Source organism: Tursiops truncatus, chromosome 14 (assembly GCF_011762595.2).
Source record: "Tursiops truncatus isolate mTurTru1 chromosome 14, mTurTru1.mat.Y, whole genome shotgun sequence".
Taxonomy (NCBI): domain Eukaryota; kingdom Metazoa; phylum Chordata; class Mammalia; order Artiodactyla; family Delphinidae; genus Tursiops; species Tursiops truncatus.
The window spans coordinates 11,419,322-11,442,584 of NC_047047.1; the positions used below are offsets into that span (position 1 = coordinate 11,419,322).

Below are 23,263 nucleotides of genomic sequence, written 5' to 3' on the forward strand. Positions count from 1 at the left end.
TCTCCCGTGACAAGGTGATGAGTCAGCCGCGTCCTGTGAGTCAGGGAGAAAGTGATGACCAAGCAGTTCAGAGGCTCCCTGGGCAGGAAGTGGTCTGAGAAGGTACCATGGACATCGTGGAGCTGAGGCTGGGGTGTAAGAGGAGAGTGTCATGTGTGCTAAGGGGGCGGGAACCCAGAATCCAGTGGGACCTTGCTCTGGGCCAGGCTCTAGGGGAGATGCACAGATGAACAGACCCTGCCCTCGGGGAACTTCTGTTCCTCCTGGGAGGAGCCTGGCTGCAGCGTGGCATGAGTGTCGGGGGTGAGGAAAGTTGAGGGTGAAAAGGTGAGTTGGGGCCCCACTGTGGGAGGTCTTACGTGTAAGGGAGTCATTTGGACTTCATCCTCAAAGGCTGTTGGTTCCTCTGAGGATCCACATTCATTAGTGTCAAGACCCTTTCACGGTTCCCCACGTCCACGTCTTGGAGAAATTGAGGTGTGATCTTCCGACGGCGTAGGAAAAAGGCCTGCACCTCCAAGGGGCAGTGTTAACACATAAGCAGTTCTCTCATCTGCCACCTGCTTCGTGGCTGTGACCTGGCAGCTGGGATTCCGTCTCATTCATCCTTGCCTGCCACTAACGAATACCTGTTAGATACCCCTAACCCGCCAGGCCCCGGACTGGGCTCTGGGTCACAGTCGTGAGCAGAGAGACCCGGGCCCCGCCCTCAGTGGAGGGAGACTGGGCGAGACAAAGGACAAGACAAATATAGATTACAAACTGGGACACACCCTTTCACAGGGTAAGAGATGTTAGAAGGTAATATAATTGAGCAAAAAGTCCCCCTGGGAGGTGATGTTTGGAACCGAGATCTGAAGGAGAAAGGAAAGTTAAGGAGACCCGGGGTGGAGGAGAGCAGAATGTTTCACATCCTCCCTTCCCCAGGTCCACAGGGGTGTCCATCTTCTCCCGTCCTTCCTGTCAGAGGTTTGTCCCTTCCTTGTGCTCTGGACCCGATCCCCTCCCTCCAGGCAAGAGGGCGGGTTGAGGATGCTCCCTCATCTGCTTTCTCCCTCTTGGCTACCTCGTTCCCACCAGCCTGTGGCGCTCAGCACATTTCCCCAGCAATTAGGAAAAGCCCTCCTCTGAGGCCCCGCCCTGCTCCCGGGACCACCCCCTCCCTGCTCCCTCCACAGCCACACTTCTGGAGAAGCCACACGTGCACACGCTGTCTCCTTGTCCTCAGTCCGCATCCACGCTCTGGTCCACTCCGGGCTGCCTCGCATCCCGGCCGCTGCACAGAAACTGCTCTTTCCAGGTCCCCAGCCAAGCCCATATTGCACTCCAGGATTTTAAAACCAGCAAATGATGTCGCAGCCCGGAGTTGCAGGCCAGTATCTGCACCTGTCTTCCCGGCGTCCTGCAAGGATGTGTGTGGATGTCCAGTAGGCGCCCCACCCGGCCAGAGTCGCCCATCTCACTGAATGTCCAGCCCCCCCCCACCGCCCCCTGCTTTCCAGGTGACCGAGACCCTGCCCCTGCCTTTCCATTACCCTCAGGTTCTGTCCATTGGGGCCTGGTCAGTTCTGCTTCCAGCCTCGCCAGCCCTCTGCTCCCCCCGCCCACTGCCCTTGCTCTCCCAAACATCGTCCTCCAGCTTTGCTTTTGCAGAGAGCCTGCTAACTGGGTCTGTGCTCTTGCCCCAGTGGAGTCCGTTGTCCCCTGAGCAGCCAGAAACCAGGCCCTGCTGTTCTCTAGCCTTCCCCCTGCGCCTGGGACCGAAACCCGACTCCCCTCCACCTGCAGGGCTCCTGCCCCGCCTACCTCTCCAGCCTCACCCAGAGCCTCGTTTCCCTGATGACGCTTACCTGCTGCGGGGCCTTTGGCTTGCTCTTACTCTACCCCCCCCAGCCCAGTCTTACCAAGGCTGCTCCTAGTCTGTCGAGATGGCATCTCCAGGAAGCCTCCCCTGAATAATCCCATCTTTTTTAAAAAATTTATTTTATTGACGTATAGTTGATTTACAGTGTTGTGTTCATTTCTGCTGTGCAGCAGAGTGATTCAGTGATACATATATAGACATTCTTTTTCATAGTCTTTTCCATTATGGTTTATCCCAGGACATTGAATAGAGTTCCCTGTGCTCTCCAGTAGGACCTTGTTGTTTATGCATTCTGTATATACCGGTTTGCATCTGCTCACCCCAAACTCCCAATCCATCCCTCCCTCCCCCCTCCCCTTGGCAACCACAAGTCTTGAACAGTCCTATCTTTGATTTTCTCCAGCCAGAGCCTTGGTAGTTTACTTCATTGCACTAATTGCTGTCAAATCAACCCATTTTTGTTTTCTTTACGGAATGTATGCACCGTGAGGGCAGTAGCCTTGTTTTTCTTGTTCTCCTTGGAGTCCCAGCACCTGGCACCGTGCCTCGCACATCCTAGTCTGCAAATAGTAGTTGGGTGGACACGGTGTGTGTTACTGGTTAGCACTCTTACTCACCTGAGTCAGTAATTGCTTAGGTTTTATTTACATAGAGACATCTTTCTATCTTCCTAATACTCCGTAATGACATTGGTGCTTCGATGCATAGAATTTCTTTATCATTAGGCCCAAACTTACGCATCAGCCAGGATGGGGTGTCAGGGAGCAGGGAGGTTCTGTTTGCGCACTGTGAAGAGCTTTGGGAATGTTTAAATGGCAGCTTTAAGTGTTTAAAGACAAGAATGCCATCATGTCTTGATGGTGAGTCAAGGACAGAATCTAACATGCAGTCAGGCATTCAAGTGTACAAGGTAAGAAAGTCATAAAATAACCCCACTGTCTTGTGGGCAAAAGTGATTCTGTTTCAGTTTATTCCTGAAGCTTATGAGCTGTTCACTAAGTGTTTCTTCTCCAGGGTAGCTCTTTGATTCCAAGTGTAAATTATCCTAGGTCAAGATACAGATAATCTGGTGCAGGCCCTCATAACTGAACGCTTTCCGTAGACGTTGGACCCTTTATTTACCATTGGTCTTAAGGGCTTTGGCTCAAGGGTGGACCTCCAGTCTCTGGATTGGAAAAGGTGAATCTGCCTCTTTTGTTCCGCGTAAGGATTGAAGGCTAGGGAGGGCAGAGAAACGGCAACTTCTTAGTTCATTTGGAGTGTCTAGTAATGGCTTTGACCTCTTTCCCCAACAGTAGCACCCCCCTCAACCTGGTGGAAACTCACCTGCTCTCTGAGGTGCCTTGCAGGATCAGGTCATGCTGGGCCCCAACAGAGGCCTCTGGTGATAAACCCCTGGGCATCAGGGTTCACTGGCTTCTCTGGGCTCCATCTCACCAGCTCCCACACAGCCACTCACTGTCTGTTGGATTCCCTTCGTTCAGAGTCCTGATGCGAGCAGTGGGGTCCAGGGAAACAGTGGGGATTTTAGGAACATGTAAAAATGAGCGTCCTCAAGGAGTCGACTGGAGGAGGGAGACAGACACTGCCCAGTTAATTATTATATGAATCATACTGTGTTACAGTTGCTGTAATAGAAAAGAAACAGATTCCATCTTTTTATTTTTTGGCCAAGCCAAAAATTGTGGGATCTTAGTTCCCTGACCAGGGATTGAACCCGGGCCCTCGGCAGTGAAAGCGTGGAGTCCCAACCACTGGACCACTGGGAATGTCCCTCAGATTCTATCTTTTAGGTTCATGATTTTGAGTGGGGAGTGTTCTTGGGTCCTTGCTTCCAAAAGGACAAACAGCGGGGAGAGGGTCAATGGAGATGGTGACATGAGGGCGTAGTCCAAGGGAAGTCTTTTTTTTTTTTTTTTTTTTTTTTTTTATTTTTGGCTGCATTGGGTCTTCGTTGCGGTGCGCAGGCTTCTCATCGCAGTGGCTTCTCTTGTTGCGGAGCGTGGGCTCTAGGTACGTGGGCTTCAGTAGTTGTAGCATGCGGGCTCAGTAGTTGTGGCTCGCGGGCTCTAGAGCGCAGGCTCAGTAGTTGTGGCACACGGGCTTAGTTGCTCCGTGGCGTGTGGGATCCTCCCGGACCAGGGCTCGAACCCGTGTCCGCTGCATTGGCAGGCGGATTCTTAACCACTGCGCCACCAGGGAAGTCCCGGGAAGCCTTTGTTCAGGAACCACAGTTTCCATTGTCGTGTACATGTTAAAATAGGACTTACTCCTCTTGCTGTATGAAAACCAGCAGGATGTTCAAAGGCCCACTCTTGCCTGTATGTCAGGTACTTCCTACACCAGAAATAGCGAAGATATGAGTTGACCAGGTTGAAGCTGTGTCCTCCCCTCCCCCAGTATCCCCTTTGGAAAATGCCTTCCCGAGGTAGCTAATGACAAGCATCACGAAACACCAAACACGGTGTATTTTGATGGTTGTGGCTCTTGGGGACTTGCCGAGTCCCAAGTTTAGCAGCCGCTATCACTCCCTTGCTGGCCCCCTGGTCACTATCCCTTCAGAAGTGGGAGGTTGAGTGTGTGGCCACACCAGACTGTTGAAAATGGGACTCGATTCACAGACAGAAGGGGCAGAGGCTGGGGGACTGGGGAGAGGGGAGAGCGGGAAGAGCAGACATCCAGCAGGAAAGATGAAGTTTAGCTGGCAGTTAGGACTTCCTGAGATAGACAACGGAAGCATGGCTTTGCGTGAGCTTTCTTCCCAGAGGGCCTTACCAGAGGTTAGAGCATACAGGTTCCAGCTGCAAGGGCAGTAGAAGGGGATGGGAGGGGCGGGAGAAAGTCTCTGTGATGGGGTGGATGATAGCAGAGATTTGCCATTGCATCAGGAGGGATGGGAATTCGCTTGTGAAGATTTCCTACCTGTTGGAGGTTGGGACATAGCATCTTCTGGAGATCAGGGCAGTGAAGACCTCTGTTCCTCCAGGTCGAGCTGGCCTGGGCTCCTACCCTTGGCTGCAGCCACCTGGATTCCAAATGTGTCTTGAGTGAGTTGGGAAGGCACGTCAGGCCTGGAGCGCCATCCCAGATGTGGGTTTTCTCTTTGGACCATATGTCTCTGGTTTTCCCCTGCGTTAGAGACAGTCCTCCGAGAGCTGGCTCTGGGCCTCATGTGCTGCCGTGTGAAACGGGCGAAAATCCTATAGGCAATGAGTGAGTGGGGAGCCAGAGGGCCTCATCGCTTCTCTCAAGAGGCTGGATGGGAGGTTTTCCTCCTTAGCTTTTCTGCTATGGTGGTTCCAGACCCCTGCACGTGGCCTCAGAACCCTGCATGGCTTGGCCCCTGCCTTGTCCCTAGCCTCGCACCGCGGTGGTCCAGTTCCCCAGATGCCCTGAGTTCTCTCTCCTCAGTGGGTACCACTCCTTCCATTTGCACTGCCCCTCTTCTCTCTCGCCCAAGTCTCTCTTTCTCCCTCCCCTCCTTTCTCTCCGCATCTCTCCCTCATTCTTTGTGTCTGGCTCCCCCTCCTTCATCCTGTTTCCCATCCCATCATCCGTTCTCTGTCCGACGTGATTCCCTCTCCGGGTCTCGGCCGAGCTGTCACTCCGGGGAGTCTTTCCTAAAGGCCCCGCAGCCACACTGCGTGGGCACTTTCCCTGGGGAGAGCCTGCGCCTCCAGGTGTCCCCCCCCCGAGACAGGCAAGACGGCCCCCGTTCTCTTTGGAATTGCCTGTGTTCCCTGCAGTTCAAGTCAGAGCAGGAGTCGTCTTGTCTGTTCACCTGCAAGACCTTCCAGAAATATCTGTCGAGTGGCTGCTTTCTCTTCCTGCAGTACCTCCTGCAGGATTTGCATGGTCAGCAGACACTAGTCTTAGAAACGTGAGGTGGAATTTCTAGGGCGGATCCTGGTGAAAAAAGCGTTGACTTTTCGCTCGCACTTTGATGAGCGTCCTCAGTAACAGCTCTTTGAACCCGTTGCAGGAAGCTCTATGCGGAGCTGTGCCAGGGCATTGTGGACATAGCCATCGCCAGCCTCTTCCCGCCCCCCGGCTCGGGGCAGCAGCCGCCCCAGCCAGCCGCCTTCATCAAGCTGTGACCGAGGGAGGCGCTCGAAGCTGCCTCGGAAGAAGCACGAGGGGGCGCTGCCCCGGGGGAAGGAGAAGTGTCCGAGTTGCTCGTCATCAAGCCAAACAGGAGGAGGAGAGACAACCCGCAGAGATGTGCTGGAAGAAGAAAAGGCAGCTTCCCCGAGGAGTGGTCGTTTGCCCAGGGGTTCCCAGGTGGAGCTCTTGGCACTGCTACTGAGATTCGAAAACTGCAGCAAATTTCGCCAATGGGAGAGCAGGCTATTCCTCTGAGGGGCAAAACACAGGGATGTGCTTAACGTTCTCATCCTTTGAAAAATCTGATTTTTATCCTAAGGTAGTGCTGTGAGCAGCGCCTTTCCTGCCCAGGGTGGCAGCCGTTGGATCTGGTTGGTGTCTGTCCACCTGCTGCATTAGTGCCTTAGCTCTGTGCCCAGCTACAGCCTCCTGTCTGGGGCAGGGGCGGGATGCGAGAGCACTTGGGAGGTTGCCAAGGGTGTCCCCCGCTAGTCCCACGGGCATCTGCACAAGTGCGCACCGACTGTCCTGGGTGCTGGGCTCTGCGGACGCTGCCTTGCCATCAGGGGGCTTGCTCTTCTTGGTCCTGATGGCATCTGGCTGGTCACTGGCCAGGGATGGCGTGGGCTGGGCACCAAACAGCAAACGCTGCTCTCAGCCTGCTCTCTGCATGTTTTAGAAACCAAGCAGCAAGTTTGCTGCAAACCCGTAAGCATCCAATAAGCATGAGAGAGGAAACAACACAAGTCCTGCTTTACTTAATAGTTGCGTGGCGGGGAGTCTTTGAAATATGATTCTCAGTTCTCTTTGTTTTAACCAGAATTCTACATGCCCTTTGGCCAAGTTCCCTTTCGTTCTGTTTTTCTTGGGGGGATTTAACTTTTGTAAAAACCCTTCTAGGGGTTGGGAGAGGGTAGAATTCCCCCCCTCCACCCCAGGGGGCTCCTCCCCACTTTGTTTTTCTTGCTCTTCTAGCACCTTCTGTGGGAGCTGGACAGGCAGGTTTTGTTCCAGGGAAGATTCTCCGTCTGCTGCGCCTCTCGACATCACGGAGAGGCTCTGAATCAGTGTGTGTCTCGCCTGAGTGGGAGAGTCTCTTAAAATGGGGAAGATGGGGTTTCAGAGCCGCGCTCAGCATCTCTTAAGTCAGCAGAGGTTAACGGTGTCCCGTTAGATGTAGTTTCTACTCACAGGATGGACGAATTTTCTGCAGACTTTCCAGGAGGCCATGTCACTAGCGAGAGGAAGCCCCATATGCCATCTGTGTCCACCGTAAGATGAGTGAACGGTGCGCTGGGAATCAGAGCAGACCCACTGAACCGGCTCCCTCCTCCCCAGGGCGCGGCGGGGTCTTCCCTCTGGCACGTGTGTGCTCTGTTATTCGTCTCTACTTGGCACAAGAAAACAGTTCTGCAGCCAGGGGAGACTTTTTTTTTTACAAAGAGAAGAAACAGCAACACCTCAAACATGATGAGATGTGGGAGCTTAACAGTGAAAAAAGGAATCATGATGGAAATGATTCAATGGCTGCAGCAGTGTGTGTGGGATGTGAAAGTGTTATGTCCGGGCTGAAGTGGAGGAAGGGCCAGCTGGCTCGGCCCTCCCGGGTGTTTGGAATTACAAAATAAACGTGCGGGCGGTTACCCAGAATATATAGATAATGAAGTTTCCATCCAGAGCGAAATAAGACAGTGTTAAGGGAACTGTGGAGGCCCAGCACAGCTGATGGGTTAGTGCTGGGGGCTTCTGAGCAGATCGTGGTGAGGTGCACACCTACGTAGAAAGTGTAGGGTGATGGGGAAAGCGTGGAGGTTTTTGTAGTGCTGTCACATGCGAACGCAGATTTGTAATGATCTTTTGGACCTGAACTGCAGGGACGTTTGAGAATTTTCTCTTACCGTGTCTCTCACTGGTGACAGAGGTAAGAATCCAGGTGTAGGAAGTCTGTGGAACTTGATGGATTTTCTAAGAAACCTGAATCAATAGCAATATATGTGAGGGAAGGAAGGCTTTAAAGAGAAAATTCTGCTTCATTCCTCGCGTGGTTTCGAATAAGTATCTATTTTATGCATTTATTTCTGACCAGGTGGAATGGCTGGCTCAGAGCTCTTCCATATCCTTCCACGATATCCTTGACACAGGTGGTCATGCCTCGCCCGCAGTCAGTCTTCATACCTGTGGTCTGTGTTCGTGTGTCCAGTTGCTGGGGAAGGAGGTGGTGTTTTGTGGAGGCGTTGATTCTGATCTTGACTCTGTCATTGGCTGCACGGCATCAGAGGAGCCCGTGAACCTCTCTGTGCCTTAGTTTCTTATCTCATGGAAGAGCTTGTTGCCTGACCCAGGGACTACTTCAAGGGCATTTAGTGAGGACACATGAGATTAGGAAGGCTGGAGAACCTCCAGCACCAAGGTTCTCAATGCTGGCTGTTTGCTGGAATCACTTGGGAAGCTTTTAAAGAATGTCGGTGTCCACACCTTCCCCCTCCCTCACCCCTGACCGATTAAGTCAGAACCTCAGGCATCAGCTTGCTTTGAGATGCCTTGAACCACTGACTGAGAAGGAAGGACAAACACATTATTACCTTGGAAGAATCAGATAAGGTTTAGGGCTTTAAAAAAAATTCCTTCTAGAAGGCTAGGCGTTCCTTTAAGAATGACCGGATGCTGACGTGATACAGCGAGTGCCGTCCAAGCAGGTTTTCCTTAGCTCCCCGTCACAGCCTTTGGAAGCTCAGCTGTGCTTTCATCTACTTAAACAGTTTGTGAAGCCTTGTCAGCAAATATAAACAGATATGAATTTATAAATCTGCTAAATAAGTGTTAAGATTATAAACAAATAATGGAGAGAAAAATCCCCTTCCCTCCCTCTGGACTCCCGTGGTAACTATAGACTCCACTTCCCCAGGACGTGGAAGTGCCTCGGTGTCTGTCTGATGCAGTGGAGCGGGTGCTGGTGGACTTACCAGCTGACGTGATGTGTCACGAGTGCCTCAGGGTGATCATCCCAAACTGGGGACATCTGGTAGTGCTGGAAATGGATGGGATCCGCGGGACCCGCAAGCAGCAGCGATGCTACAGAGGGTGTTGCCATTAAGAATTGAGGTCGTGTCAAGCAGGGGTGCGTCCAGCCCTGCTGTGGGTGGTGGGGACTCTGCCAGAGGAGACTAGATGCCAGAGTGGGTCCCCACAGCACATGGGTGCCACGGAGAAAACTGTCTCTGATCCTGGACACAGAATATGTACCTAAGAGGAAATGACTCCTGACACAAGGCGATTTTATGAATGTTTAAAATGCCTGGAGCATTAAAGGAATCATATTTCAAGCATTTCTCTGCCCTTTGGTTCTGTCATCTTATTGCGAGTGTTGACTGTCCTAGGATATCACTGGTTATTTGAATGCATGATTCTGTTACCCAGAGGTAGGCATACTTGTTCTATAAAGGGCCAGGTAGTAAATATTCTAGGCTTTGCAAGCCAAACTGGTTCTCCTTTGCATATTCTTCTTTTTTTTCCCCAACTCTTAAAAAATATTAAAACAAAGCCAAAAAAACTTAGCACACAGGCCATACAAAAACAAGCATATATGCGGCCATTGTTTGCTGACCCCAGAATGCTACTCAATACGTAAGCCAACAGATTGGCCTTTGAAACTGTGATGAGCTGCTCCAGGGTGAAGCATTGAAACAGTTTCAGCTGCCAAAATGCAGCCCATCATGTCTCACATGTCATGTGTATCGTCTGAATCATGCTGCAGGTTGTGAGGTGAGACCCCTGGTTGTGAAGGAGTTATGTGTGCTTTAAACATGGAGGTAGAGGGGCTTCTGAAGTGAGGTTCGTTCCCCAAATAGCTAGAAGTTCAAGAAGTCCTTACTAAGACTTCACTAAGGACTTCTGTGTAAGTCCCCATCTTAGGGCTTATTTTATGTGGCGTGTCTCAGAGTGTGCCCAGTGTGAGCAGCCTTTTCCCTAGGTGCGTTTGTTAAAAATAATCAGCATCCATTGTTTAACATCTCAACTTCCTGAGATGGCTTTAGCAGCTGGAACGGAGAAGCCGCTGACCAAAAAATTTAGAAGGGAAAGATGGGGAATGAGATGTCCATAAAACGTTTCGAAAAGTTTCAACATATTCCTAAAAATATGGAAGGCCACACACAGGTGTAGGGCTGTGTCCATGCCCAGGGGAGACCTGAATTCCCTCAGCTTTCACCTCTGTCTGACTAGGAGGATCTGCACAAGCAGGACGTGCAGACTAAGGCAGAGCTGTAAACTAAAAGGAGACAGAACGATGTGTCACCAGAGAGACAATATCATTAAAGAGAGAAATTGTTTTTGAAATCGAACAAAGAAATTTTGGCATTGAAAAGTATGATCATGCGAATGAAAAATTCAGTAGAGGTGTCCAAAAGCAGGTTTGAGCTGGCAAAAGAAGGAATCAGTGAATCTGAATTCAGTTGAGATCATCCAGTCTGAGGAACAGAAAGAAAAATGAATGAATAAAAAAATGAACAGAACTCCAGAAACATGTATGTACACCAACATATACGTAACAGGAATCCTAAAAGAAAGGAGGGAGAGAGAAGGGGGCAGAAAACAAATTGGAAGGAGCAGTGGTCAAAAACTTTCCCACTTTGAGGAAAACCATTAAAATGCATCCAAGAGGTTCAATAAACTAAGTAGGATACATTCAAAGAGATCCGCACCAAGACACATTAACCACTAAGAAAATAACTTTAAATATATAGTAAAAAGGACAAGGGAACTAGAATGTTACACTAGAAAATATATATTTAACAAGAAAAGGCAGTAGTGAAGGGATGAGGAGGTAATAAGGCATTTACAAAGCAAATAGCACAATGCAGACACAAATCCTACCTTATCAGTAATTTCATTTAAATGTAAATGAGTTAAACACGCCAATCAAAAGGCAGAGATTGGCAACGTGGATCCAAAAAAAAAAACATGATCAAACTCTGCTATCTACAAGAGACACGCTTTGATTCAAAGCCACAAACAGGTGAAAGTAAAAGGATGGGAAAAAATATACCATGCAAGCAGTAACTCAAAGAGAGCTTAGGTGGCCATACTACTATTAGACAAAATAGACTTGAAGAAAAAAAATTATTACAGGCAAAGAAAGACACTTTATAATGATAAATAGATCAATCCATCAGGAGATACAACAATTATAAACAAATGCACCTAGCAACAGAATCCCAAGATACATGAAGCAAAAACTGGCAGAACTAAAGAGAGAAATGGACAATTCAACAGTAATAATTGGAGCTTTCAATTTTCCATTTTCAATAATGGATAGATGATCAACAAGAACATAGAAAACAATGTAAACCAACTAGATCTAACAAATATCTATAGAACACTCCACCCAACAATAGCAAAATATACATTTTCCTGAAGTGCACATGGAACTTTCTCAGGAATAAACCATATGCTACACCATAAAGCCTCAGTGAATTAAAAATGATTGGAATCAAACTACATATGTTCTGTGAACACAAATAAAACAAGAAATCATTAACAAATCTGGGAAAATCACAAGTGTGTGGAAGTTAAAAATGCCAAAGGAAAGAAGTCACAAGGGAAATTAGAAAGTACTTTGAGAGAGATGAAAATGAAAACACAACAGGGCTTCCCTGGTGGCACAGTGGTTAAGAATCCATCTGCCAATGCAGGGGACACAGGTTTGAGCCCTGGTCTGGAAAGATCCCACATGCTGTAGAGCAACTAAGCCCGTGCACCACAACTACTGAGCCTGCGCTCTAGAGCCTGCAACCCATAACTACTGAGCCCGCGTGCTGCAACTTCTAAAGCCCGTGCGCCTAGAGCCCGTGCTCTGCAACAAGAGAAGACACTGCAATGAGAAGCCCGCCCACTGCAATGAAGAGTAGCCCCCGCTCACCGCAACTAGAGAAAGCCTGCGTGCAGCAACGAAGACCTAACACAGCAAATAAATAAATAAACAAAAAAGAAAGAAAACACAACTTACCAAAACTTACGGAAAGCAGTTAAAGCCGTGCCTAAAGGAAAACTTACATCTTTAAATGACTGTATTGTGAAAAGATCTCAAATCAGTAACCTAACCTTCCACCTTAAGAAACTAGAAAAAGAAGAACAAGCTAAATCCAAAGTAAGTAGAAAGAAATAATACAGATTAGAGTGGAAATAAATGAAATAGAGAATAGAAAAACAATAGATAAGATCAATGAGACCAAAAGTTGGCACTTTGAAAGATCAACAAAATTGACTAACCTTTAGCTAGACTGACCAAGAAAAAATAAGGAATGAAAGAGAGACATTACTACAGCACAAATAGAAAGGATTATGGGGGAACCTGATGAACAATAATATGCCAACAAGTTAGATAACTTACATGAAATGGGCACATTCCTAGAAAGACACAAAACTGATGAAACTAACTCAAGAAGATAAATTCTGAAGAGACCTAACAGGAGATTGAATTAATAATAAATAATATTTTCACAGGGAAAAGCCCAGGACCAGATAGCTTCACTGGTAAATTCTACCAAATGTTTAAAGAGGAATTAACACCAATCGTTCACAAACTCTTCCAAAATATAGAAGAGGAGGGGACACTTTCCAACTCATCCTATAAGGTCACTATTAATACTTTAATACCAAAACCAGACAAAGACATCACAAGAAAAGCAAGCAACAGACCAATATCTCTTAGGAATAGAAATGAAAAAATCTTCAACAAAATACTAACAAACCAAATGCAGCAACATATAAAAAGAATTATAGATCTTCCTTTACTTATGATGGGTTATGTCCCAGTAAACCCACTGTACGTTGAAAATACCATAAGTCAAAAATGCATTTAATACACCTTACCTAGCAAACATCATAGCTTAGCCTGGTCTACTTTAAGTGCACCCAGAACACTTACATTGGCCTACAGCTGGGCAAAATCATCTAACACAAAGCCTATTTTATAATAAAGTGCTGACTATCTCATGTGATTTATTCAATACTGTAGTGAGAGTGAAGCATGGAATGGCTGTCTGGGTATGGAATGGTTATAAGAGTATTGGTTGTTTATCCTTGTGATCGCTTGGCTGACTGAGAGCTTCAGCTCACTACTGCTCCCCGGTATCATGAGCGACTACCATACTTCATATCCCTATCCCGAGAAAAGATCAAAATTCAAAATTTGAAGTAAGTTTTCTAATGAATGTGTATCGTTTTGCACCACTGTAAAGTTGAAAAATCATAAGTCGAACCATTGTAAGTTGGGGACTGTCTGTATATACTATTGTATACACCATGATCAAGTAGGATCTATCCTAAAAAGTCTACATTCATTTAACACACAAAATTCAATCAATATAATCATTTTTTATGGAACAAAAAATGATCATATCAATATACACAGAAAAAGCATTTGACAAAACAACACTTTCTTTGTAAAAAAAACTAGGAATGAAATGGGAACTTCCTCAATTTGATCAAAGGCATCTTTGGAAAAACCCACAGCCTACATCATATTTAGTGGTGGAAGACTGAAAGCTTTCTCCCTAAAATCAGGCATAAAACAAAGATCTAATCTTGCCACTTCTATTCAACATTGGATTAAGGGTTCAAAAGGAAGGGAGGACGGAAAGAAGGAAGGGCATCTAGATTGGAAAGGAAGAAATATAACTATCTCTTTTTGCATATGACAAGACCTAACATACAGAAAATCCTAAGAAATCCACAAAACCTATTAGATCTAATAAATGAGTTCACACAAGATTGCCAGAAACAAGATCAATATACAAAACTCAATTGTATTTCTAGACCCTACAAATGAGCAATTTGAAAGTTAAATGAAGAAAACAATTCCATTTACATCAACATCAAAAAGGTTTAAATACTTAGGAGTAAATTCAACAAAAGACGTTCATTTGTACACCAAAAACTACAAAACATCTTTGAAAGAAATTAACACCCAAATAAATGGCAAGACATCCCATGTTCATAGGTTGGAAGATAATTATTGTTAAGATGAATATAAACCCTAGATTGATGTACAGATTGAATATAATCCCTATCAAATAGCTCAGCTGCCTTTTTTTGCAGAAATTGACAAGCCAACCCTAAAATTCATATGGAAATACAAAGGATCAGGAATAGCCAAAGCAACCTAGAAAAAGAAGAACAGAATTGGAGGACTTACACTTCCTGTTTTCAAAATTTATTACAAAGCAATATTGACCAAGATTGTATGGTATTGGTATAAGAATAGACATACACATCAAGTCAATAGAACTGAGAGTCCAGAAATGAACCATCATATTTATGATCAATTTTTTTTTTTTTTTTTTTTTTGCGGTACGCGGGTCTCTCACTGTTGTGGCCTCTCCCGTTGCGGAGCACAGGCTCCGGACGCGCAGGCTCAGCGGCCATGGCTCACGGTCCCAGCCGCTCCGCGGCATGTGGGATCTTCCCGGACCGGGGCACGAATCCGTGTCCCCTGCATCGGCAGGCGGACTCCCAACCACTGCGCCACCAGGGAAGCGCTGATCAATTGATTTTTGACAAGGTGCTAAGACAGTTCAATGGGAGAAGAATAGTCTTTACAACGAATGGTGCTAGAACAAAATATTCACATGCAAAGGAGTGAAGTTGGATGTCTCTCTCACACCATATACAAAAATTAACTCAAGATGGGTCAAAGGCCTAAATGTAAGAGTTGCAGCTAAAAAAACAAACAAACAAAAAGACACAACTCAGAAGACAGCATAGCTGTTAACCTTCATGATCTTGGATTAGGCAATGATTTCTTAGATATGATATCAAAAGCACAAGCAACAAAAGGAAAAAAATAAACTAGACTTCATCAATATGAAAAACTTTTGTGTTTCAAAGGACACAACCAGGGAAGTAAAAGATAACCCACAAAATGGGAAAAAATATTTGCAAATCATATATCTGATAAGTAGTATAGAAATAATACAAAGAAGTATGACAACTCAACGATAAAAAAGACGACCCAATTTTAAAATGGACCAAGTATCTAAATAGACGTTTCTCCATTGGAAATATACAAATGGTCAATAAACACATGAAAATATGCTCAATATCACTAGTCATTAGAGAAATACAGAAATCACAATTAGATACTACTTCACATGTACTAGGGTGGATATAATTTTTTTTTTTTTTTTTTTTGCGGGACGCGGGCCTCTCACTGTTGTGGCCTCTCCCGTTGCGGAGCACAGGCTCCGGACGCGCAGGTTCAGCGGCCATGGCTCACGGGCCCAGCCGCTCCGCGGCATGTGAGATCTTCCCGGCCCGGGGCACGAAGCCGTGTCCCCTGCATCGGCAGGCGGACTCTCAACCACTGCGCCACCAGGGAAGCCCTTGTACCGCTTTTTTTTTTTGTGGCGGGGGGTGGATATAATTTTTAAAAAACAGAGAATAACAAATACTGGTGAGGACATGGAGAAACTGGGATCCTCATACATTGCTAGAGGGAATGTAAACGTGTACAGTGCTTTTGGAAAAATTTGGCAGCACCTCAAAAAGTTAAACATGGAGTTACCATATGTCCCAGAAATTCCACTCCTAGCTGTAATACCTAAGAGCATTGAAAACTTATGTCCATACAAAAACTTGTGCATGGATATTTCTAGCAGCATTACTCATAATAGCCAAAGGTGGAAACAACCGAAATGTCCATCAACCGGTGAATAGAGAAACAAAGTATGTATCCATACAATGGATTCTTATTCAGCGGTGAAAGGAATGAGATACTGATACATGCTAAAACATGGATGAACCTTAAAAGCAGTGGAGAGATAGTAAGGATGGTCGACGCTTTTTGTGTCCTGAAGGGGAGAATTCCTGTGGTAGCTGAAGTGGGACAAGAGATCAGTGAGCTGTTTTTTTTTGTTTTAACAGCTTTTCCAGCAGGTTTGTATGCTGATGGAAATGACTGCTCCTGCCATCATCCCTGCATTCTCCTGCCCTCCAGGAGACACTGACCAAGGGAAAGGGAATGAAGGAAGTTTTCCTTAAAAGAAGCAGACGTTGTAAAGGGAGAGAAGGCAGAATTTAGGTCACAGCTGCACGGATCTTGGGAGATTTGATGATGTCAACATAAGACAGAAACAGAAGATAACTTTTTAAAAGTGATATAAGAGGAATTTCCTGGCGGTCCAGTGGTTAGCACTCAGGGCTTTCACTGCCAGGCCGTTTCAATTCCTGGTCCGGGAACTGAGATCCTGCGAGCCACACGGCATGGGATGGGGGTGGGGGAGCAATAGAGGAGTGAAAATTACCAGCTGACCCAGGTAAAGGTGAAACTGGGGAAGGAGGACACTTTTGGGAGTGGTGAATTAATTCATTAATTGTGGTGATGGCTTCATGGGTGTATAAATAGGTCAAAACTTATCAACGTGCACACTTTAAATGTGTGTAGTTTATTGCCTGTCAATTATACTTCAATACAGAAGAGAGCTGCGACACACACACACATACACACCAAAGATGAAAGACAGCTGCAGGCAGTCCCTGATAACGTCCGTATTCTGGGGAGATAAGTACTTCATAGGATTTACAGATCCTCAAAGGATCTTAAGGCTGCAAGGCCCCTCGGACACCCGCCTTCCCACCCCGCCGGCCCCGCCTGGCTCAAGACTTCAGTCCAGACGACGCGGGGAGTGGGTAGAGAGGGCGGACCACCGCTTGACCGTCCCAGTGATGAGCCTTCGACTTCAGAGTTGCGTAGAGAGCAGTCAGTTTGGTGCCCGACTGCTTTTTCCTTGAAGCCAAGACTCCGGCTGGGTGTCACCCCAAGGGTCTGCATCAGCACTGGATCGCAAAGCGGTCAAGGGAAGAGAGGGAAATCTTTGAACACCGCTCTCGGCCGGCCCTAATAGCACGAATGAGAGCCAAAGAGGTCACACGTGGAATTGCCCGTGGAGCGGATTCCCGCCTTTGGCGTCTCGCGGAAGGGGGATATGGGAGGGAGCGGTGGAAGAAAGGAGGCCGGGCGAGTCCCCCACTCTGCACAGGTTTCAACTGGCCCATTCGCTCCACGGTATTGGTTTCCAGTCGACCCCGTAAAATCGGAGGACCCAGGGCCGGAGGAAAAAGAGGAACTACATTTCCCAGCAAGCCGAAGGCGCCCGGCGCCGGCCATGCTTTCCGGCGCGTGTGAAGCTGTTGCCGGCATCCGGTGTGCAGGCGGACTCATGGATCCCGACGGCCGGTGGCGGCACCTACCCAGCGGGCCCAGCCTAAAGCACTTGACCGACCCCTCTTACGGGATCCCGCGCGAGCAGCAACAGCCAGCGTTGCAGGAGCTGACGCGGGCGCATGTCGAGTCCTTCAACTACGCTGTGCGCGAGGGGCTCAGCCACGCGGTGCAGGTGAGCGCGGCGTCCTCAGGCGAACCCAGGCTCCCCTCAGCTCTGGGTTCGCCTGCGGCCCTAGCCCCTGCTCCAGGCGGGCGGAGGAGAGGGGGCCCGGCGAGGATAGGGGTGGGGGCTTGTGAGGCGTTGGAGGAGGGCCGGGGGAGAGGTGATTGAGGCTCGGGGCCTGGGAGGGGGAGATCCAGGAGGCGGGGGGAATGGGGCACATGCCGCGGGCAGGGGTCCCAGAGAGAGGGCTGGGAGGTCGCAGTGTAATTTCAAATAGTTGTAACTCCTTGACCGTGCTAGGCTCAGCGCGGGTCTGTGTTGAGGAAGGTATCAGTGAGGCATAAAAGAGAGGTTCCGTAGGAACCGTTTGGTCCACAGGAAGTGATTGGTACCATCATTACACAGCATTTGCTCCACATTAAAGTGATTGGTCTAGAGGGTCATGGTGCCAGAGTTCAGGTGAAGATGGTGGGGGGAGGGTCTCATTAGTAAGCATCCCCTTGTCTCCAGGCACTGGGCTCTAAGGGTGAGGGAGAGGCAGGCCTGTAAGAGACAGTTCTTGCTTGGCATCATGTTTTAGGTGAGGAGGTGCAACTGTGAAGGCAGTCGGTGCCGGTACACTTGAGCACTGCTCTGACAAGGGGCGGCCGCATGGTACTCGGGGAGCACAGAGGAGGTCCAGCTAGTCCAGGTGTACACGAATTGAAGAGGAAAGTGCGTTCCCTCCAGGGGAAGTGAAGGAGCAGAGCGCAAGGGGACTCTACCCTGTGCTTTTGTTGGGTAGGGCTTGCATGGTGGGAGGGGTGGAGAGAATGTGGAGAGCTGTGCCGGTCTCTGATGCTTGAACTCTATTCCGCAAATAATTCGGAGCCGTTGAGGCTTCTTTGAAGTTTAATTATTCCTTGACCTGTTTGCGGAAGACAAGATATTTTTGTCTGATGGGAAATAATTTCTATCATGCCTGGACTCATTGTATCGTGTCTATGAGAAAAATTATACGTCTACTTAAAAGTTAATTGGCCCTGGGGTTTATGAAAACAATGAAAAAGAGCAGTGTTGAGATGATCAAGGAAGGTTTGACCTAAAATGATGGAGCACATGTACATAAGAGATTTTTATGGGTAATATGTGGACCAGCAGTTCTCAAACTTTTTGGTCCCAGGACCCCTTTCCACTCATAAAATTCTTGAGCGATTCCCAAAGAGCTTTTGTTTACTCTATTAGAAACTGAAATTGAGAAATCTTAAAAATACTAATTCATTGAAAAAGAGACCAATTTTATATTAACTTTTTATAAAAAATATTTTCTAAAGCAAAAATGGAATTAGTAGATGAATGATACTTTTGTGTATCTTTTTAATGTTTGGCTTATTAGAAGACAGCTGGATTCTCAACTCTGCTTGTATAGTCAGTCTCTTTTGATATGTTGTTTTGGTTGAAATACACGAAGAAAATCTGACCCAGATAACGACGCTGCAATTTAGTTTTTGAAAATGTTGTTCCATGAAGCACAGTAAGGTAAATGACTAATGTTTACAAATCCAAGGGGAAAAGAGCCTTCATCAGATCTTGTTTTGCCCAGTTTCTTTGGAGTAGATTCCTCCATCTGTGAGTGCAAGTTGATATGTCTGTCACATTTGTGAATTGCCTACTTGCTAAAGTTTATTTGTAACCCCCAAACCAGTACTCGCCAACATCTGCAGGGACAAAAAATTTGAGTTGCCCATTGTACAGCCATCCCAACTCAGGTACGATAAGGCGACAGTCTTGCTTTCTTGTTTCAAGTTCTTATACTAAAAATAATGAGATAGTAAGAGAGAGATGCTCATTTTTTTCCAGCAGATTCAAAGTGTTCTTTTCAAAGTTTCTTCCGTTTTTCACGTTCTTATTATGTTCTTTTCGTTGGTGATTTTGCTGTTTAAAACAGACATCATGCATAGTGCTGAAGTGCTGTGTAATGTTGCTAAGTGTGAGAAGGCTGTGATGTGCCTTCAGAGAAAATGTATATTAGATAACCTTTGTTCAGTCATGAGCTAGTGCTGATGGCTGTGAGATCAGTATTAATGAACCACGGTATGTATTAAATAAGATGTTCCTAAGTAGAAACACGCATAAAGGGAATTCCCTGGTGGTCCAGCGGGTAAGACTCTGTGCTCCCAATGCAGGGGGCCCAGGTTCAATCCCTGGTCAGGGAACTAGATCCCACACGCATGCTGCAACTAAAGATCCCGCGTGCTGCAACTAAACACGCTGCAACAAAGATCCCGGGTGTCGCAGCTAAGAGCCGGTGCAGCCAAAATAAATAAATGTTTTTTTAAAAAAAAAAAAGAAAGAAACCCACATAAAGCAAGGTTATGTATTGATCAGTTAATGAAATGCTGTGATCAGAGACTGGCAGGAACCTAACTTTGTATTTCCCCCGAGAACAGAGGTTCAGAATTCACTGATTCAGCACTTGTGGTGACTTTATGGGCCGTAACTATCTTGAATAATGAGAGTTGGCTGCGTTGAGATATAGATAGTGCAGCAAATGGCTGGAAAAAGTGAATCTTCTAATCTCCTTTTGTAAACTATTGCTCTATCCTGAAATAGGAAACATGTTAAATTTTTATTTTAGAATAAAATACTGAATTCTAAAATACTAGCTTTAGATAAAATTTTAAAGTTTAGAAAGGGTCAGTTGAACTCACGTGAGGTGGAAGAACCTCCCTCGTATTCTTAGCTCCATTTGTGGCATTCTTGCTATTTCAGCACTAAGGCCAGGAGGTTGTTTAGAGTTAATACGTAGGAGAACTCAGTGATGCCCCTTCCTCAGTTCAGCAGCGCTCCCCCCGGGGAGTGGTACAAAGAAGCAACTGCTGTGGAAGGGGAAGAACCACCATGACCACCACCAACCCCTTGCATGGCTCTGGCTTCAGTATGAGGCCACCGTGGAATGAAATGTACAAAGATCAGCCTAAAGAACGGCATTATTAGAGTGTCTTGCTAAATCAGTAGGGTGTGTCTGTATCCTTGCTCTGTTGGCAGGAGTCCCATTTGTCTTGCATGCAGAGGGTACAAGGTACAAATGGGAGGGGTGGGGGAGAAATTAGGAGTTTGAGATTAACATATACACACTACTATATATAAAATAGGTAAACGTCAAGGACCTACTGTATAGCACAGGGAACTAACTATACTCGATATCTTGTAATAAACTATAATGGAAAAGAAACTGAAAAAGAATAGATTGTGTGTGTGTGTGTTTAATATATAAGAATAGAGAAGTCAAGCACTTGGTTCAGAGAACAGCTTTGTTCTGTACACAGCTGTATCCCTAGAACCTGCTACAGAATCGGACATGTAGTAGACAGTCAAAAAAAATCTTGTTAATGCATTACAATTTTAGGTAGTTAGGTTATGAGTAGACTGGTTGTAGCTTTAGCTGTTTTTCAGATGTGTCACATTAGCATTATAGCCATCAATGCTTATAGAACACATGGGATTTGAAAGAGTCTTAGAGAAAAAATACCTTGGAAATGCAAGCAGCTAACAGTGTGAATTGTGTTTCAGGCCATCCCTCCCTTTGAATTTGCTTTCAAAGATGAGCGGATCTCTCTTACTATTGTGGATGCTGTCATCAGTCCACCCACAGTTCCAAAAGGGAGCATCTGTAAAGAGCTCAATGTTTATCCAGCAGAATGCCGGGGCCGAAGGAGCACCTACCGGGGAAAGCTGACGGTGAGTACAAGAGACAGTGTATGACTTGCACACTGTACATTTTTGAGAACAAGCCTGGTGCCTAACACAGTTTATACCAGAATTCTACTTTCTTAGTGCTGTCATCCAAGAGATGCCGTCTTTTCAATCTAAAGCATAAAATCATTTAGTGTATGGTCTTCTGCCTTAATCTCTTCAAATACTCATTCTTGTAGATCTGGATATTTCCTTTTGTACGAAATAATTTTTTTCTCTCTCTTATTTTCATTTAGGCCGATATCAGCTGGGCAGTGAATGGAATCTCAAAAGGAATCATTAAACAGTTTCTTGGCTATGTTCCCATCATGGTGAAATCCAAGCTTTGCAACTTATACAACCTTCCTCCAAAAGCCCTCATCCAGCACCACGAGGAAGCAGAGGTACCTACAGGGGTCCCATGCAGTCAAGGGCCAGGTGACAGTAGAAAGCGCCGGAGCTGGGAGAGAGAGGACGGGAAGCTTGTCGGGAGTGGGGGAGGGGGGTCCGGATTTCTTTCTCTGCTTCAGTCTCTGGATGGGTAACGTGGGGCATTGATGTTTTGTCTGCACACTGCATAGGCCTCATAATGAGTCTCACATGAGACAATGTATGGAAAAAAACCACTCCAGTTAGAGAATATGATTATTATGGGGAAAGAATTGGTAGGTTTTTCCTACCAACTGATACATATTTAGATACATATTTGGTTTTTTTTAAAGCTGTCTTAACCCACATATCTGTCTCAAATGTCTGCTTTACCCACAGTCAGATTCTGTGGACATATTAAATGCTTCATATACCTTCCATTCAAGCCCTGTTAGGTGGCTTTGCAGTATTAAGTTGAAGTAATCAAGACATGCAAACACTACAAATAGAACTACCATATGACCCAGCAATGCCACTACTGGGCATATACCCTGAGAAAACCATAATTCAAAAAGAGTCATGTAGGGCTTCCCTGGTGGCGCAGTGGTTGAGAGTCTGCCTGCCGATGCAGGGGACACGGGTTCGTGCCCCGGTCCGGGAAGATCCCACATGCCGCGGAGCGGCTGGGCCCGTGAGCCGTGGCCGCTGAGCCTATGCGTCCGGAGCCTGTGCTCCGCAATGGGAGAGGCCACAACAGTGAGAGGCCTGCGTACCGCAAAAAAAAAAAAAAAAAGAGTCATGTACCAAAATGTTCATTGCAGCTCTATTTACAATAGCCCGGAGATGGAAACAACCTAAGTGTCCATCATTGGATGAATGGCTAAAGAAGATGTGACACATATATACAATGGAATATTACTCAGCCATAAAAAGAAACGAAATTGAGCTATTTGTAATGAGGTGGATAGACCTAGAGTCTGTTATACAGAGTGAAGTAAGTCAGAAAGAGAAAGACAAATACCGTATGCTAACACATATATATGGAATTTAAGAAAAAAAAATGTCATGAAGAACCTAGGGGTAAGACAGGAATAAAGACACAGACCTACTAGAGAATGGACTTGAGGATATGGGGAGCAGGAAGGGTAAGCTGTGACAAAGCGAGAGAGAGGCATGGACATATATACACTACCAAACATAAGGTAGATAGCTAGTGGGAAGCAGCTGCATAGCACAGGGAGATCAGCTCGGTGCTTTGTGACCGCCTGGAGAGGTGGGGTAGGGAGGGTGGGAGGGAGGGAGACGTAAGAGGGAAGAGATATGGGAACATATGTATATGTATAACTGATTCACTTTGTTATAAAGCAGGAACTAACACATCATTGTAAAGCAATTATACTCCAATAAAGATGTAAAAAAAAAAAAAAAAAGACCAGCAGACTCTGCTTACAACAGGGGGGCTGTGTTGTGTGGTGGGAAGAGGGTTTTGGTGGCAGATCTGGGTTTGACATCCAGCTGTTCCGCTTACCAGTCCCGCACCTTTGGGAAATTTAATCTCCCTGAGCCTCAGTTTTCTCTTCTGAAAATGGGCATATAGCTCTCTCTCATTATTATGGGATTAAATGTTATGCTGACATAGAGCACTCAGCGTGATATGCCTGCTTCATAGTAGCTCCTTATTTATTACAGAAACGTTCTATTAACTTATTAAAAATTAAATATTAAAAATATTTTCCTGTTTAGCTAATCCAAACTTCTGGTTTCCAGAGCTTTCATACAGTCAAAAGTTTTTTAACTTATTCAAGAAGCCATACTTGTCTGGAAGCTA

At 46.4% G+C, this 23,263-nt stretch overlaps 2 protein-coding genes across 5 annotated transcripts in view; both read left to right on the forward strand.

The window, feature by feature from the left end:
- Positions 1 to 9,294, forward strand: part of TTL (tubulin tyrosine ligase) — a 37,366-nt gene extending 28,072 nt beyond the window's left edge. For all 3 annotated transcript variants that reach the window (XM_019931042.3, XM_073791143.1, XM_019931045.2), the window contains one exon: positions 5,847 to 9,294. In XM_019931042.3, the coding sequence (XP_019786601.1) occupies positions 5,847 to 5,961 (115 nt within the window). In that variant the 3' untranslated portion in view covers positions 5,962 to 9,294. The remainder of the gene's footprint in view (positions 1 to 5,846) is intronic.
- Positions 9,295 to 17,148: 7,854 nt separating this feature from the next.
- The window catches only part of POLR1B (RNA polymerase I subunit B), a 28,368-nt gene continuing 22,253 nt past the window's right edge, over positions 17,149 to 23,263 (forward strand). For both annotated transcript variants that reach the window (XR_012325611.1, XM_033838507.2), the window contains exons 1-3: positions 17,149 to 17,361; positions 20,905 to 21,072; positions 21,324 to 21,470. Coding sequence is in view for 1 of the 2 variants with exons in the window: in XM_033838507.2 (XP_033694398.1) it covers positions 17,185 to 17,361; positions 20,905 to 21,072; positions 21,324 to 21,470 (492 nt within the window). In the remaining variant the exon portion in view is untranslated. The remainder of the gene's footprint in view (positions 17,362 to 20,904; positions 21,073 to 21,323; positions 21,471 to 23,263) is intronic.